Source organism: Scylla paramamosain, chromosome 36 (assembly GCF_035594125.1).
Source record: "Scylla paramamosain isolate STU-SP2022 chromosome 36, ASM3559412v1, whole genome shotgun sequence".
In the NCBI taxonomy this organism is placed as follows: domain Eukaryota; kingdom Metazoa; phylum Arthropoda; class Malacostraca; order Decapoda; family Portunidae; genus Scylla; species Scylla paramamosain.
The window spans coordinates 9076960-9089407 of record NC_087186.1 but is presented as its reverse complement, the minus strand read 5'-3'; the positions used below and the strand labels follow the sequence as shown (position 1 = coordinate 9089407).

At 42.7% G+C, this 12448-nt stretch overlaps 2 protein-coding genes and 1 long non-coding RNA gene across 9 annotated transcripts in view; 1 reads left to right on the top strand and 2 right to left on the bottom strand.

Annotated features, from left to right (window-relative positions):
• LOC135090955 (uncharacterized) overlaps nt 1–4259 on the top strand; it is a 68437-nt gene extending 64178 nt beyond the window's left edge. For 3 of the 4 annotated variants that reach the window (XR_010262212.1, XR_010262214.1, XR_010262211.1), the window contains 2 exons: nt 3398–3507; nt 3813–4259. This is a non-coding gene — a long non-coding RNA (uncharacterized LOC135090955). Of the gene's footprint in view, nt 1–3386; nt 3508–3812 lie in introns of all 4 variants that reach the window. The other variant, XR_010262213.1, reaches the window with a different exon arrangement.
• LOC135090945 (programmed cell death protein 7-like) lies at nt 2990–8742 on the bottom strand. Of its 2 annotated transcripts, none has more exons than XR_010262189.1 (7): nt 8122–8742; nt 6338–6481; nt 5873–6094; nt 5300–5486; nt 4872–5047; nt 4610–4727; nt 2990–3563 (listed from the first exon to the last, which is right to left on the bottom strand). XR_010262189.1 is itself a non-coding variant. In XM_063988178.1 (7 exons), exons 1-7 carry the CDS (start codon nt 8740–8742, stop codon nt 3446–3448), a joined length of 1521 nt encoding a protein of 506 aa, XP_063844248.1. In that variant the 3' UTR covers nt 2990–3445. The 2 variants fall into 2 exon arrangements, 1 of the variants encoding a protein (XP_063844248.1); XM_063988178.1 differs by having other exon boundaries at nt 4872–4982.
• LOC135090954 (tubulin-specific chaperone A-like) lies at nt 7828–12105 on the bottom strand. Of its 3 annotated transcripts, none has more exons than XM_063988191.1 (4): nt 11966–12105; nt 10452–10593; nt 9833–9957; nt 7828–9293 (listed from the first exon to the last, which is right to left on the bottom strand). In XM_063988191.1, exons 2-4 carry the CDS (start codon nt 10579–10581, stop codon nt 9216–9218), a joined length of 333 nt encoding a protein of 110 aa, XP_063844261.1. In that variant the 5' UTR covers nt 10582–10593; nt 11966–12105; the 3' UTR covers nt 7828–9215. The 3 variants fall into 3 exon arrangements, with proteins under 3 accessions (XP_063844261.1, XP_063844262.1, XP_063844263.1); XM_063988192.1 differs by having other exon boundaries at nt 11907–12050; XM_063988193.1 differs by lacking the exon at nt 11966–12105 and adding an exon at nt 11565–11663.
• Nucleotides 12106–12448: the final 343 nt, after the last annotated feature.

Here is a 12448-nt window from a genome sequence, read left to right as displayed (position 1 = left end):
TCGATGAGACGAAAAGCTCTTGATTCCACCTTGTCTAGTAGAGCAGTATGAGTGGAACCCCCCCAGACATGTGAAGCATACTCCATACATGGACGGATAAGGCCCTTGTACAGAGTTAGCAGCTGGGGGGGGTGAGAAAAACTGGCGGAGACGTCTCAGAACACCTAACTTCATAGAACCTGTTTTAGTTAGAGATGAGATGTGAAGTTTCCAGTTCAGATTATAAGTAAAGGACAGACCGAGGATGTTCAGTGTAGAAGAGGGGGACAGTTGAGTGTCATTGAAGAAGAGGGGATAGTTGTCTGGAAGGTTGTGTCGAGTTGATAAATGGAGGAATTGAGTTTTTGAGGCATTGAACAATACCAAGTTTGCTCTGCCCCAATCAGAAATTTTAGAAAGATCAGAAGTCAAGCGTTCTGTGGCTTCCCTGCGTGATATGTTTATCTCCTGAAGGGTTGGACGTCTATGAAAAGACGTGGAAAAGTGCATGGTGGTATCATCAGCGCAGGAGTGGATAGGACAAGAAGTTTGGTTTAGGAGATCATTAATGAATAATAAGAAAAGTGGGTGACAGGACAGAACCCTGAGGAACACCACTGTTAATAGATTTAGGAGAAGAACAGTGACCGTCTACCACAGCAGCAATAGAACGGTCAGAAAGGAAACTTGAGAATGAAGTTAGTGAAGTTACAGAGAGAAGGATAGAAACCGTAGGAGGGTAATTTGGAAATCAAAGCTTTGTGCCAGACTCTATTAAAAGCTTTTGATATGTCCAAGGCAACAGCAAAAGTTTCACCGAAATCTCTAAAAGAGGATGACCAAGACTCGGTAAGGAAAGCCAGATCACCAGCAGAGTGGCCTTGACGGAACCTATACTGACGATCAGATAGAAGTTTGTGAAGTGATAGATGTTTAAGAATCTTCCTGTTGAGGATAGATTAAAAACTTCAGATAGGCAGGAAATTAAAACAATAGGACGGTAGTTTGAGAGATTAGAACGGTCATCCTTTTTAGGAACAGGCTGAATGTAAGCAAACTTCCAGCAAGAAGGAAAGGTAGATGTTGACAAAGTTGAAAGGTTTGACTAAGCAAGGTGCAAGCACGGATGCGCAGTTTCGGAGAACAATAGGAGGGACCCAATCAGGTCCATAAGCCTTCCGAGGGTTTAGGCCAGCGAGGGCATGGAAAACATCATTGCGTAGAATTTTAATACGTGGCATGAAGTAGTAAGAGGATGGAGGAGAGGAAGGAACAAGCCCAGAATCGTCCAAGGGAGAGTTTTTAGCAAAGGTTTGAGCAAAGAGTTCAGCTTTAGAAATAGATGTGATAGCAGTGGTCCCATCTGGTTGAAATAGAGGAGGGAAAGAAGAAAAAAGCAGAGTTATTGGAGATATTTTTGGCTAGATGCCAGAAATCACGAGGGGAGTTAGATCTTGAAAGGTTTTGACATTTTCTGTTAATGAAGGAGGTTTTGGCTAGTTGGAGAACAGACTTGGCATGGTTCCGGGCAGAAATATAAAGTGCCTGAGATTCTGGTGATGGAAGGCTTAAGTACCTTTTGTGGGCCACCTCTCTATCATGTATAGCACGAGAACAAGCTGTGTTAAACCAAGGTTTAGAAGGTTTAGGACGAGAAAAAGAGTGAGGAATGTACGCCTCCATGCCAGACACTGTCACCTCTGTTATGCGCTCAGCACATAAAGGACGGGTCTCTGACACGGAAGCAGTAGTCATTCCAAGAAAAATCGGCAAAATACCTCCTCAGGTCCCCCCAACTAGCAGAGGCAAAACGCCAGAGGCACCTTCGCTTAGGGGGATCCTGAGGAGGGATTGGAGTAATAGGACAAGATATAGATATGAGATTGTGATCGGAGGAGCCCAACGGAGAAGAAAGGGTGACAGCATAAGCAGAAGGATTAGAGGTCAGGAAAAGGTCAAGAATGTTGGCCGTATCTCCAAGACGGTCAGGAAGTAGGGTGTTGCACCAGTTGCTCTAGGTCATGGAGGATAGCAAAGTTGTAGGCTAGTTCACCAGGATGGTCAGTGAAGGGAGAGGAAAGCCAAAGCTGGTGGTGAACATTGAAGTCTCCAAGAATGGAAATCTCTGCAAAAGGGAAGAGGGTCAGAATGTGCTCCATTTTGGAAGTCAAGTGGTCAAAGAATTTCTTATAATCAGAGGAGTTAGGTGAGAGGTATACAGCACAGATAAATTTAGTATGAGAGTGACTCTGTAGTCGTAGCCAGATGGTGAAAAACTCGGAAGATTCAAGAGTGTGGGCACGAGAGCAGGTTAAGTCATTGCGCACATAAATGCAGCATCCAGCTTTGGATAGAAAATGAGGATAGAGAAAGTAGGAGGGAACAGAAAAGCGGCTACTGTCAGTTGCCTCAGACACCTGAGTTTGTGAGGAAAAAATGAGGTTTAGAAGAGAGGTGGTGTTCTACAGATTGAAAATTAGATCTTAGACCGCGAGATCTTAGACCGCGAATGTTGCAGAAGTTAATGAAGAAAAAGTTGAGGGGGGTGTCAAGACACTTAGGGTCGTCGACAGAAAGGCAGTCCGACCTCGGGACATTTATGGTCCCCTCCCCAGATGGGGACTCCGAGGCTGGTGTAGGAGTCGCCATGATTATTTTAAAATTTTTGAGTGAAGGGTGTGTGTGTGTTATTAGGTGCTTGTAGTTTTGTGGAGGAAGAGAGTTGTCTTTAGAGGGCAGGCTGTGACTGCCCCCTTGTGTTGTGAGACACAAAGGGAAACGTTCAGTGAGGTCACATGTTGCATGTTATAATTCTAACAACTGTTATTTCCTGGCGCATTTATGTTTACTTATAGGTCAAAGGGACAAGATAAGTGAGGGCTTGCATTCAGTCACATTAGGGGGATCTTGTATTAATTTTCCTATAAATGATTAGTAGTTTTGTAAATAGCAATTTGCCTTCTGCTTCCTGTAACAAATATACTCTCATAGGTGAAGGAGACAAGATAACTCATGGTTTGCAGTTTATTATATTAGTGGCTCATGTATTAATTTTCCTATATTTGATGTTCTAAAGGCAGTCTAAGGTTTATTTATCCACCTACATATCACAGGGGGGAACTACCAGAATGTATGAATAGCTTGTAATGTGTTCCTTCTTGTGTAGGAGTCCTGTAAGTAATGAAACAGGATCCTACCAGAATGTATGAATAGCTTGTAATGTGTTCCTTCTTATGTAGGAGTCTTGTAAGTAATGAAACAGGATCCTAAGTGTTTAAGGGCCGTACATAAGTTTCATAACAGGGTTTCAAGTATAAACAGCTAGTAGATATAATGTGCTAGAAATAAATTGTCTAAGGGCCTTTTTAGGTAACAGGGTGTCAAAAGTATCACTTTTGCATCTCCAGATCTTTGACAGGAACAAAGCAAGGAGTGTAGGAGAAGCAAGAGAGGCATTGTGGAGATATCATCTCTTGAAGGCTGCCCAGGAGGAGTGAGGCTGTTCTGGCGGCAATATCCAGGACACGGGTATGGCAGAGGCGAGGGGGTGCTGCTGCTCTACGATGTACTGGTCCCAGTCTTGCCTGGAAAATAAAGATCAACTCATTTTCTGTTCACTTCACAAATCCAATGTTTAAAACCTAGTCCTCCACCACAGCCTCCTATTAATCCTTGCCTGAATTCTTCACTCCTTCCTATCTTGCCTAATGTACACAACGGAAATTGAGATAGTGAAGATACCATTTTGATTTTACACTTTCCCTTCGTATATAAATTTCATTGATTATTTTGCCTGCACAGTGTAAATTTTGACCTAATCCTTTCTTGGCCAGGTCTTGTGGTGGATGAACTGCTGTTGTGCTGAGAACTGCACTACCAACCCCCTGCTGTCCATCTTAGACCACTACTGCTGCTCTCCAGACCTGGCTGCTGCATCTGCCTCAGGTGCTGCACTCCAAGACTTCCTGCTGTATCTTGATTGTTGTAACAGTTCCTGATGCGTTCCCAGTGTGTCAGACTTGTGGTCTTGTAGTGTTGCAAGTAATGAGCTTCCTAGTGTTCAAAGTCCTAGACTCCCCACCTCAGTGACAATTGCTTGATTTGCTTTTTTTTTTTTTTTTTTTTTTTTTAAATCTTTGAAAATCGTACTGCTTGTTCTCCGGAGTTTTTCTTTTATTAAAGGTGGAATGTTTAGATTTTCTATACACCCTAACCCTATTTTATATATTAACTGACTGAGGTTTTCTAGTTTTTCTTTTATTAAAGGTGAATTTATTAAAGGTGGAATGTTTAGATTTTCTATACACCTTAACCCTATTTTATATATTAACTGACTGAGGTTCAGAGGCAAATCAGGCAGGGATTATGATGCCTCAGAGGATGACAGTGTGATTCAAGCTGTGGGTACGTACCCCAGCCCCCTTACCCTCACTATTCTGGGAGATCCTCCCCCCACTATTCATCCTACAGTCTCTCTCACTATTCTGGGAGATCATCCCCTACACAGAGTGCAGTGATGGGATGATGCCTGGGGATGTCAGAGATTTATGATTGATGAGTTGCTGCTTGACAGATTTATGATTGATGAGTTGCTGCTTGACAGCTAGCTGTTGACATGCATCCCACTCACCTTCTCCAAACAAGAGTTTCCAATGAGAGGCCAGCATCCTCTTCAGCTGTGGCTGTGGGGCCAAAGAGCAGTTTCCTTATGGCATCCATGTATCTTGCAAAGTTGGCGTCTCTCTTTGCTGTAAAATAAAATTTGCTGTAAAATAAAATAATGGGTACTACCATGACCTGGTGCCTGGAGTTACACATTTTTCATGAACCCCCCCCCCCACCACCAGCACCCAAATCAAAATGTTGAAATGTTGATACAGTGAGAGGCTCACCTGAGAGAGCAGCAGAGCGGTGCGAAGCGCTCTCCTCCATCATGACCCGCAGAGTTTGCTCCTCCAGCTCATATTCCTTCAACTGCTCCTTCACAATCTTGCTGAGCATCTCTGAAAAACAAAGCCCAGTGAGGTGCCAGTCCTAGTCCCTAAAAGGTCAAAAACCTTTTCGTCATCTGAAACAGGAGGATACATGTCTTTGAACCTTTCAAGAGTGAGAGGAATATTTCAAGTTATAGGAAGGAGAAAATACAGAATCAGGAAAAGTTTTAGAATCTACTAGAAAGAAAAATCAAAGTATTCTGAATCACTTAAGCTTCACAGCATCTATGGACAAGCTTCACAGCATCTATGGACAAAAGATCACTATGGAGACACATCCAAGGCTAAGCAGATTACTGGAAGCCATCACCAGTAATTGACCTTACCTGTGGTGGTGGTGAAGCGGTGGTCAGCCTCAGCATCTGTGGGGCGTCCCTGGGAGGCTGCCTGAGTGGCCCGAGTACAGCGTAGGTCAGCCAGTGCCTCCAGTAGCTGCAGCATCCTCTGGCCCTCACTCTGCTTCTGCCGCACCTCCCCCAGCACACTGTCGGCCTCACACTTTACCGCCTCCTCCTAGAAACAAAGGGTTCAATTTCACTATTCTGTCTTATGTTATGGAAATGCTTCAATAAAAATTCACAGGTTGTCAAAATTATTAGGTGTGATGATGTTTTTCTTCCTTCTACCTAATCTATCAAAATTATCTCTTTCTTCTACCTGAACTATTAAAATTTTCCCTTTCTTTTACCTAATCTATTACAATCACGTTTCTTTCTTCTACTTAATCTACTGAAATTCTCTCTCTTTCCTCTACCTAATCTATTAAAGTTATCTCTCTCTTCTACTTAATCTACTAAAATTATCTCCCTCTCTTCTACCTACTCTCTTACAATCATCCCTCTTCCTTCTACCTCATCTAATAAAACAAAAGTTCACAAGATAAGACTGATGACACACACCCGCCTCTTGGTGTCTTCCTCTTGCTGCAGTTTAGCTCTCCAGGCATCTATCTTGGCATCCTCTTCTTCCCTCTTTCTTTTCAGCTCTTCCTGCTCCAGCTGCCTTTCTTTCTTCCTCCTCTTGACTCGGTTCCTCTTGGCTCTTCTCTGCTTCAGTAAAATTTTTGTGCGTCCAACAAATTCCTGGTCTTGAAACACATCCAAAATCTGATTAAGGCTTGCCTGGAGAGAGACAGGAAATGAGAAGCTGATCAAGAGCTACTTGGGATTCTTTTTATGCAAGAGAGGTTCTGGCAAGGGCAACACAAAAAGGCTGAAAAAAAAGAGCCCCACTGAAGATGCCACTTCCCAAATGACATTAAGCAGAGATAGACAAGAATGCAAAAAACTTTTATGCAAAACAGCTTAATGGTATAGGGAAAGAGGGAGAGTGAGAGAACAGCATTGCCATGCCACACAGCTTACCTTGACCCCTTCAGCCTGCTGCACAAGATGAATCCACTCCTCCTCCTCTGCTGAGTCTATCACCCGAGTCAGCTCCTTCTCCAGAACACACAGTTGCTCCCTTAGTGAATGGGACTCTGCCACCAGCCGCTGAACCTCTGCCAGCTGAGTGAGAGGAAGTGTGGCATGTTATGACTGCAGGAAAGACCCGATTGGGCCATGCCAGGCTGAGAGGCACAGAGGGAAAGATAGGTATTGTCTGATAGGAAAAGTAATGGAGAAAAGATGATTATGTGTTGTCAGGTGGGAAAAAATAATGGATAAATTAAGATTATAAGAAACATACATGGCAAATGGGAAAATAAATTAAGAAATGAAAAATTATAAAAGAAACAGGAAAAGTAATGAAGAAATGAAGAATACGAGAGAAATACACATTGTCAGGCAGAAAGAAAAGTTACTGAGAAACTAAAACCATAAGAGAAATTAAGGATGTAGATATAGAGATTGATCACAAGTGTATTAGATGACTGACTGCCTAGCCACATTGCAAGAGTCAGCTGTGCTCTTTGTCTCTCCTCATCACAGTCCCTGTAGAGGTGGGGGGTCATCTCTACACCACACCACCACCATCACTTTCCCCACACCTGAGTCAACAATTCAGAGACATGCAGACACACACCCCACTGAAAGCCATGTCATTGTTCACTCACTGTCCTTCTTTCCTCCTATTTTTGCTGGAATTTATATGCTAAAGTTCCCAAAATACATGAATCCTACAAAAAATACATGGAATTCTACAAAAATAAATCAAATCATGCAAAAAACTATGTTAACTGAACTTCATGTGATGAAATTCCCAAATACATGAATCTCTACAAAAAAAGACTTATTAGACAATCTTTTCATAACCTTCCTATAATTTCATCCACCATGGGCACAGGCAAGATAGATCCCCACTACCCTCAAACAGTTCCACTCCTCCTACTTCCTGGACTGGCAATTGGAGTGTTAAGAGTGACAATATCATCACTGGGTACTGCCCACACAAAGTGACTACTGAGAAAACTTGGACCTGGTATAAGCCTGAGTGATGAAAATGGAAAACTGTGTGTGTATCAGTTTTCTTGCTAACACTTTTCTATGCTGTCAAAATAGTTCAGCCATTTTGCTAATTTACAGCTTTTTTACAGGCATTTCTCATCGCAGGTTAGTTTTTCCCAATATCACACCAGCTACAGAACTGTGAGCTATTCATGCTAAGCCAGACACGCTACTCACCACCACCATCACCACCCATGCTCTCATCTTCCTCCAAGGCACAGCAGAAGTCAGGTCAGTACACAGCAAGTCAGATCCATATTTTTACTACCCAGACTACACCCAAGCATACAGAAGTCAGGTTCATCCTCTTACTAACCAGGCTACACCCAAATATACAGGAGTCAGATTCATTCCCTTACTAGCAGACTACACCCACACAGCAAGGCAGGAAGGAGAGCAAGGAAGGCTTCAGATGTGCAACTATTTATTAAACTGTTAAAACCATATCTACGTTTGAAGGAGAGTGTGACGTGACAATGACAGCGCAGAGGATATGAGTTTCAATGAGAGAAATAATAAAAAAAATCAGCTGCTTTGTTAATTTCAAGTCAAAACAATAACAAATTCCGTTAACTACTTCACAACAACTTACCAGTAGTTTTTTACCACTCTACCGCAGGCAAAATCTACCAGCCGCTAAATCTTTATTAATGGACACAGGAATATGCAAGGCAGGCACCAACAAAACGACAAGCAGTCACCTTAACAACCTTCTTGCCGGCGGTGGACTCAGCAGATGGTGGCGGTGAAGGTGGGTAAGATTTGACTCTCTTCTCAAACTCTTCCAGCCACTTCAAGTCCTCCTCCTCCTGTCCCACAGCGTCCCTGAGAACTGTCCCCTTGGAGATCCCCGAGTGGACGCCAGAGACAGGTGCTCTGTCACCCTGCAGCGGGGGGCACGGTGGGACAGGTGGGGGGCCGCGCTGGAGCCACAAAGGACTGCATTCCCTGGGCATCATCACAGGATTCCGGAATGCAACTTGGTAAGGAATGTTTGGTGCGCGAGACATGGCTGGGGGAGGCTGGGAGAACCTGGGTGGCATGGGAGGAGGTCTGGCAAACATGGGAGGAGGATTACCATGGAGATGAGGTGGTGGAAGGCTATGGTCTAGTGGAGGAAATGAATGAGGCCCTGAATTGTCCCCAGGTGAGGCAGTGGGATGGATGTGCATGGGGTGAACGCTGGGCTGGCTGTATCCTAAACTTCTCTCTTGCCCTGGAATGTACGGGGACTGGCCATGAGTGACCCTCTGTCCTGCAGGAGGCTGTGAGGGCAGCGGCAGTGGCGGCTCCCTCACACCTCTCTGGGGTTCCTGTGACATGGTGGATGGCTGGTTGGAATGGACACTTGGATTGTCGCTTAAAATTACACCGTCAGAGCCTCCAGCAGTCTCTTGGATTAGTGCTAGCAGAGCAACGCAAAAGAACACTGTCTGGAGCTTCAGCTTAGAAACTTGAAGGTTTTTAAGGCAATGAATTATCACACTTGCATCTGTCTTATGATCTATCACAAAACTGTCCAATATTTCCACGCCAATTTTATAGCACTGCAGAAAAACGTGAACTGTCCCTGCCCCCACACACACACACACACATACAAACACATACACTTTTAGTAGTAGTCTACAACACAAGCTTGAGTATATAAGGTTAATAAACACCAATGGGTTTTCTTCTTTGCACCTCACAGCACGAAAGCAAAAGTCAGCATTAGGAGCTCAAATGAAGGTCTACAAAATATAATCCCGTGTATGTGACGTAGATATGAGTGTTTGTAAGCACTGGGGAGGTGATTCTAGGCTGTGACGTGGCTGCTGGTGTCCTGAAGGCTGGCGGACGCTGCCTGGTACTCCTCAGACTCCTCCAGCGATTTCTGCCATGGAAAATTACATGTGATGATTCTTGAGGGTGTGTGTGTACTTTAAGTCTGTATTCCTCTGTGATTTGTTCTCAAGACTATTATTTCAGAGGCTACATGGATGATTAAGCTTGCTCTTCACTGCTTTGTCCTCTCATCTAGGTTACTCTCAAAGGCCAAAAAGATTAACCGAATTCACATGGGTACATTTTCTTTAAGAATGCAGAGTACTAAATTCCCATTATAATTACAAAAAGCACCGTCAAAAACCCCAATTACTCTCACCAGACCCCATTCAAGGTAGCCAAGATGATGCTAAAACACTTGAAAACATAAGCTTTTTACTATCCAAGGGTTGTTTCTTAAATAAGTGAAGGTGATACTCAAGATAGAGAAGAATGTAAGAAATTACTTTAAATACTGACAAACAGATGTGGAATGCCTAAACAGATGACAAATCCTAAAGACTGTCACTGTTTTACAAGTCCTTATAATGCAAGTCTTGGCAGGCAGAAGGAGGTAACACTGAGAGAACATGTTAGCTGGTTACTCACATCCTCATCCACCAGAGTCTTCAGGTCCTGGAAGGCGGAGTTGAAACGCTTCTGGCAGTCTGGGATCACATTTTGTGTCTCCTGCAGCAACAAGTCCTGCTTCTTGATGTAATACACTTCTTGCCCTGGAAACAAGAGATAGAGTTATATTGTTCCTCAGGGATTATCTTTTTTTTCTTTTCTGTTTTATATCTGGTTTACTGGCTGAGGGTGAACGTGTTCCAAAAATTCTGATATATTATTTTGTTCCTCAAAATTTTTCTTTTTTTTTCAGTGATCAGGAAACTGGCTAAGGGTAACTGTATCCCCAAAAAAATTCTGATGAGGTGAATCAAGCTTTCAGGTTATGAATGAGAGAATAAAGAAAACATTACAATAAAAATAGCATTAGTACAAACCAAACTTTCAGTTAGCTAGCAGGAGCAATCAATGTAATAATAACAATATCTTACTAAAAAAGTGACACATAAAAATTAAACCACACTGAAATATTCCAAAGTTAACCTTCTAATAGTGATCAATGTCAGAATAATGGGAAAATTACCATAAAATAACTTAAATCACAAAGGAAGGCAAAGGAAGACCAAACAGTGAGCCCATGGGAGTGGCCAATAGATACCTTCATCTTGCATCTTCTTGATCTTCTCCTGTATCTGCTCAGCCTCCTTCTGGTAGCTGATGAGCTCCTTGCAGCACCTCTTCAGCACCCCAGTCTTGATGCGCAGCTGCTTCAGGCGTGTCTCAGACATGTTCTTCGCTGGCTGTCAGACAGGGAAGGTTCTTAGGTGGATAGGAATAAAGTTTTGTCAAGTTGCATCTATCAGATTTGTACAGCAGATGTGTTATGATTCATGCATTTCACCTTGACATTTAACTTAAAACACCCTTAAGCCAGTAGATGTGTTATGATTCATGCATTTCACCTTGACGTTTAACTTAAAACACCCTTAATCCAGTAGATGTGTTATGATTCATGCATTTCACCTTGACGTTTAACTTAAAACACCCTTAATTCTATAGATGTGTTATGATTCATGCATTTCACCTTGACATTTAACTTAAAACACCCTTAATTCAGTAGATGTGTTATGATTCATGCATTTCACCTTGACATTAAACTTAAAACACCCTTAATTTATCAACATACATTACAATATCCCAGCCAAACATCTGCGGTGAGAGAAACATCACTACTGCATTCCTTGGGTGAGTCAGTATTCTTAGAGTAGACCATGTAAGCTCAGCACCATACCAGGCGAGGTATGCACAGCACCACACCAGCCACAATACCGAGTGCTCCCCAACCCTCCAGCAGACACGGCTAGTGGCATCAATAGTGGCACTGTGGCAGGTCCCCAGTCACCAGCTTCCACTCTCACTGCCTACTGCTGTGGTGGGTACGTCAGACCAGGCCGTTTCCTCCACCCACCACGCTTCACCTCACTGCTAAGTTACCAGGGTTCCTCCAATAGGGTCTAGCTATGTGTAGTCCTTCCTCTCCCAGTCCCTATCCAGAGCAGGAGTGTTTAAGTAAGATCATCCCTCGGCCTCGGGTAACTCTAGGCTTCCTATCTAAACTTAAGTTATTTCTTTATATTTTTGTTGTATATTTTGTAAAGTAAACCTTAGGACATGTTATCCGTTATTTTTTTTATTGCCACCTTGGTATTACGATCTCAGCTTGGTTCTCCGGGTACTGGGGTTGTTTGCAAACCTTTCTTTCTTTCATTACCTAGGGTTGAAGTTCCTGCGGGAGGCGAGTCAAGTCTGGAGATTCTCTAAAACGTGAAAGACACCACTGCCACATTCCTCATGCGAGTAAACCAGGTGAGTAGTGAATCATATTGATGAATCATGCTTATCACCATGACAATATACATAAAAACTCCTTTAACTCGGCATTAAAAACTCCTGTATCCCAACCAATTATTCCCAGCTGGCCAGACACCACTTTAACACTCCTAATTAACAAACAGCGACCGTACCTGCAGAAAAATACCTAAAGAAAATACCGTACTCAAAAAATCACCGCCCCATTCCACTCCTGCTACACAATCACCTGTCAATTGCTTACCTGGCCACTCTCACACCTCTCCGATCACTGCACAAGTGGGAGGAGATGAAAACAATTACCTGTAGCTGTGGGAAGGTGCTGCTCAAGGTAATTAGTGAGAACGGGACACAAAAACACGAGATTCTTGTTTAACTCGGGAAGGAAAGGACAAGAGAACAAGTTGCCAGCTATGTCGATATTTTTAACTTTGTATATAAGGTTTAACGATTCCTTTTTGTATATATTTTGTTGTTATATACAGTTGTATGTATGTGTATATGTTTTGCAATTTTGCTATGCAAAGGGGAATATTTTTCTTTACTTAATTGCGGAAATGGATTAATTACCTTTCATAACTATATGTTTTGGGTTGAATATTATTACTGTATATTTGTTATTATATTTTTCTACTTAATTTACGATGTTAAGTTGGTGTGGAAATGATGAAACAGGAAATTTTATATGAATGTGTAGGTGTGGGTTGGAATGCAGAGTTTGGCGGAAAATTTAAAGATAGGCGACCCAGGTACTTCCTTTATTATTATTATTATTATTATTATTAT

Excerpts from the sequence above, each read along its gene's own strand:
- LOC135090954 (XM_063988191.1), bottom strand. The coding sequence starts at position 10,581 with ATGTCTGAGACACGCCTGAAGCAGCTGCGCATCAAGACTGGGGTGCTG. Across the intron at positions 9,958-10,451 it reads CAAGAAGATGCAAGATGAAG|GGCAAGAAGTGTATTACATC; the intron begins GTATCTATTGGC and ends TCTTGTTTCCAG. Across the intron at positions 9,294-9,832 it reads AGACTCTGGTGGATGAGGAT|AAATCGCTGGAGGAGTCTGA; the intron begins GTGAGTAACCAG and ends TTTCCATGGCAG.
- LOC135090945 (XM_063988178.1), bottom strand. The coding sequence starts at position 8,742 with ATGTCACAGGAACCCCAGAGAGGTGTGAGGGAGCCGCCACTGCCGCTG. Across the intron at positions 6,095-6,337 it reads AGCAGGCTGAAGGGGTCAAG|GCAAGCCTTAATCAGATTTT; the intron begins GTAAGCTGTGTG and ends GTCTCTCTCCAG. Across the intron at positions 4,728-4,871 it reads CCGCTCTGCTGCTCTCTCAG|CAAAGAGAGACGCCAACTTT; the intron begins GTGAGCCTCTCA and ends TTTATTTTACAG.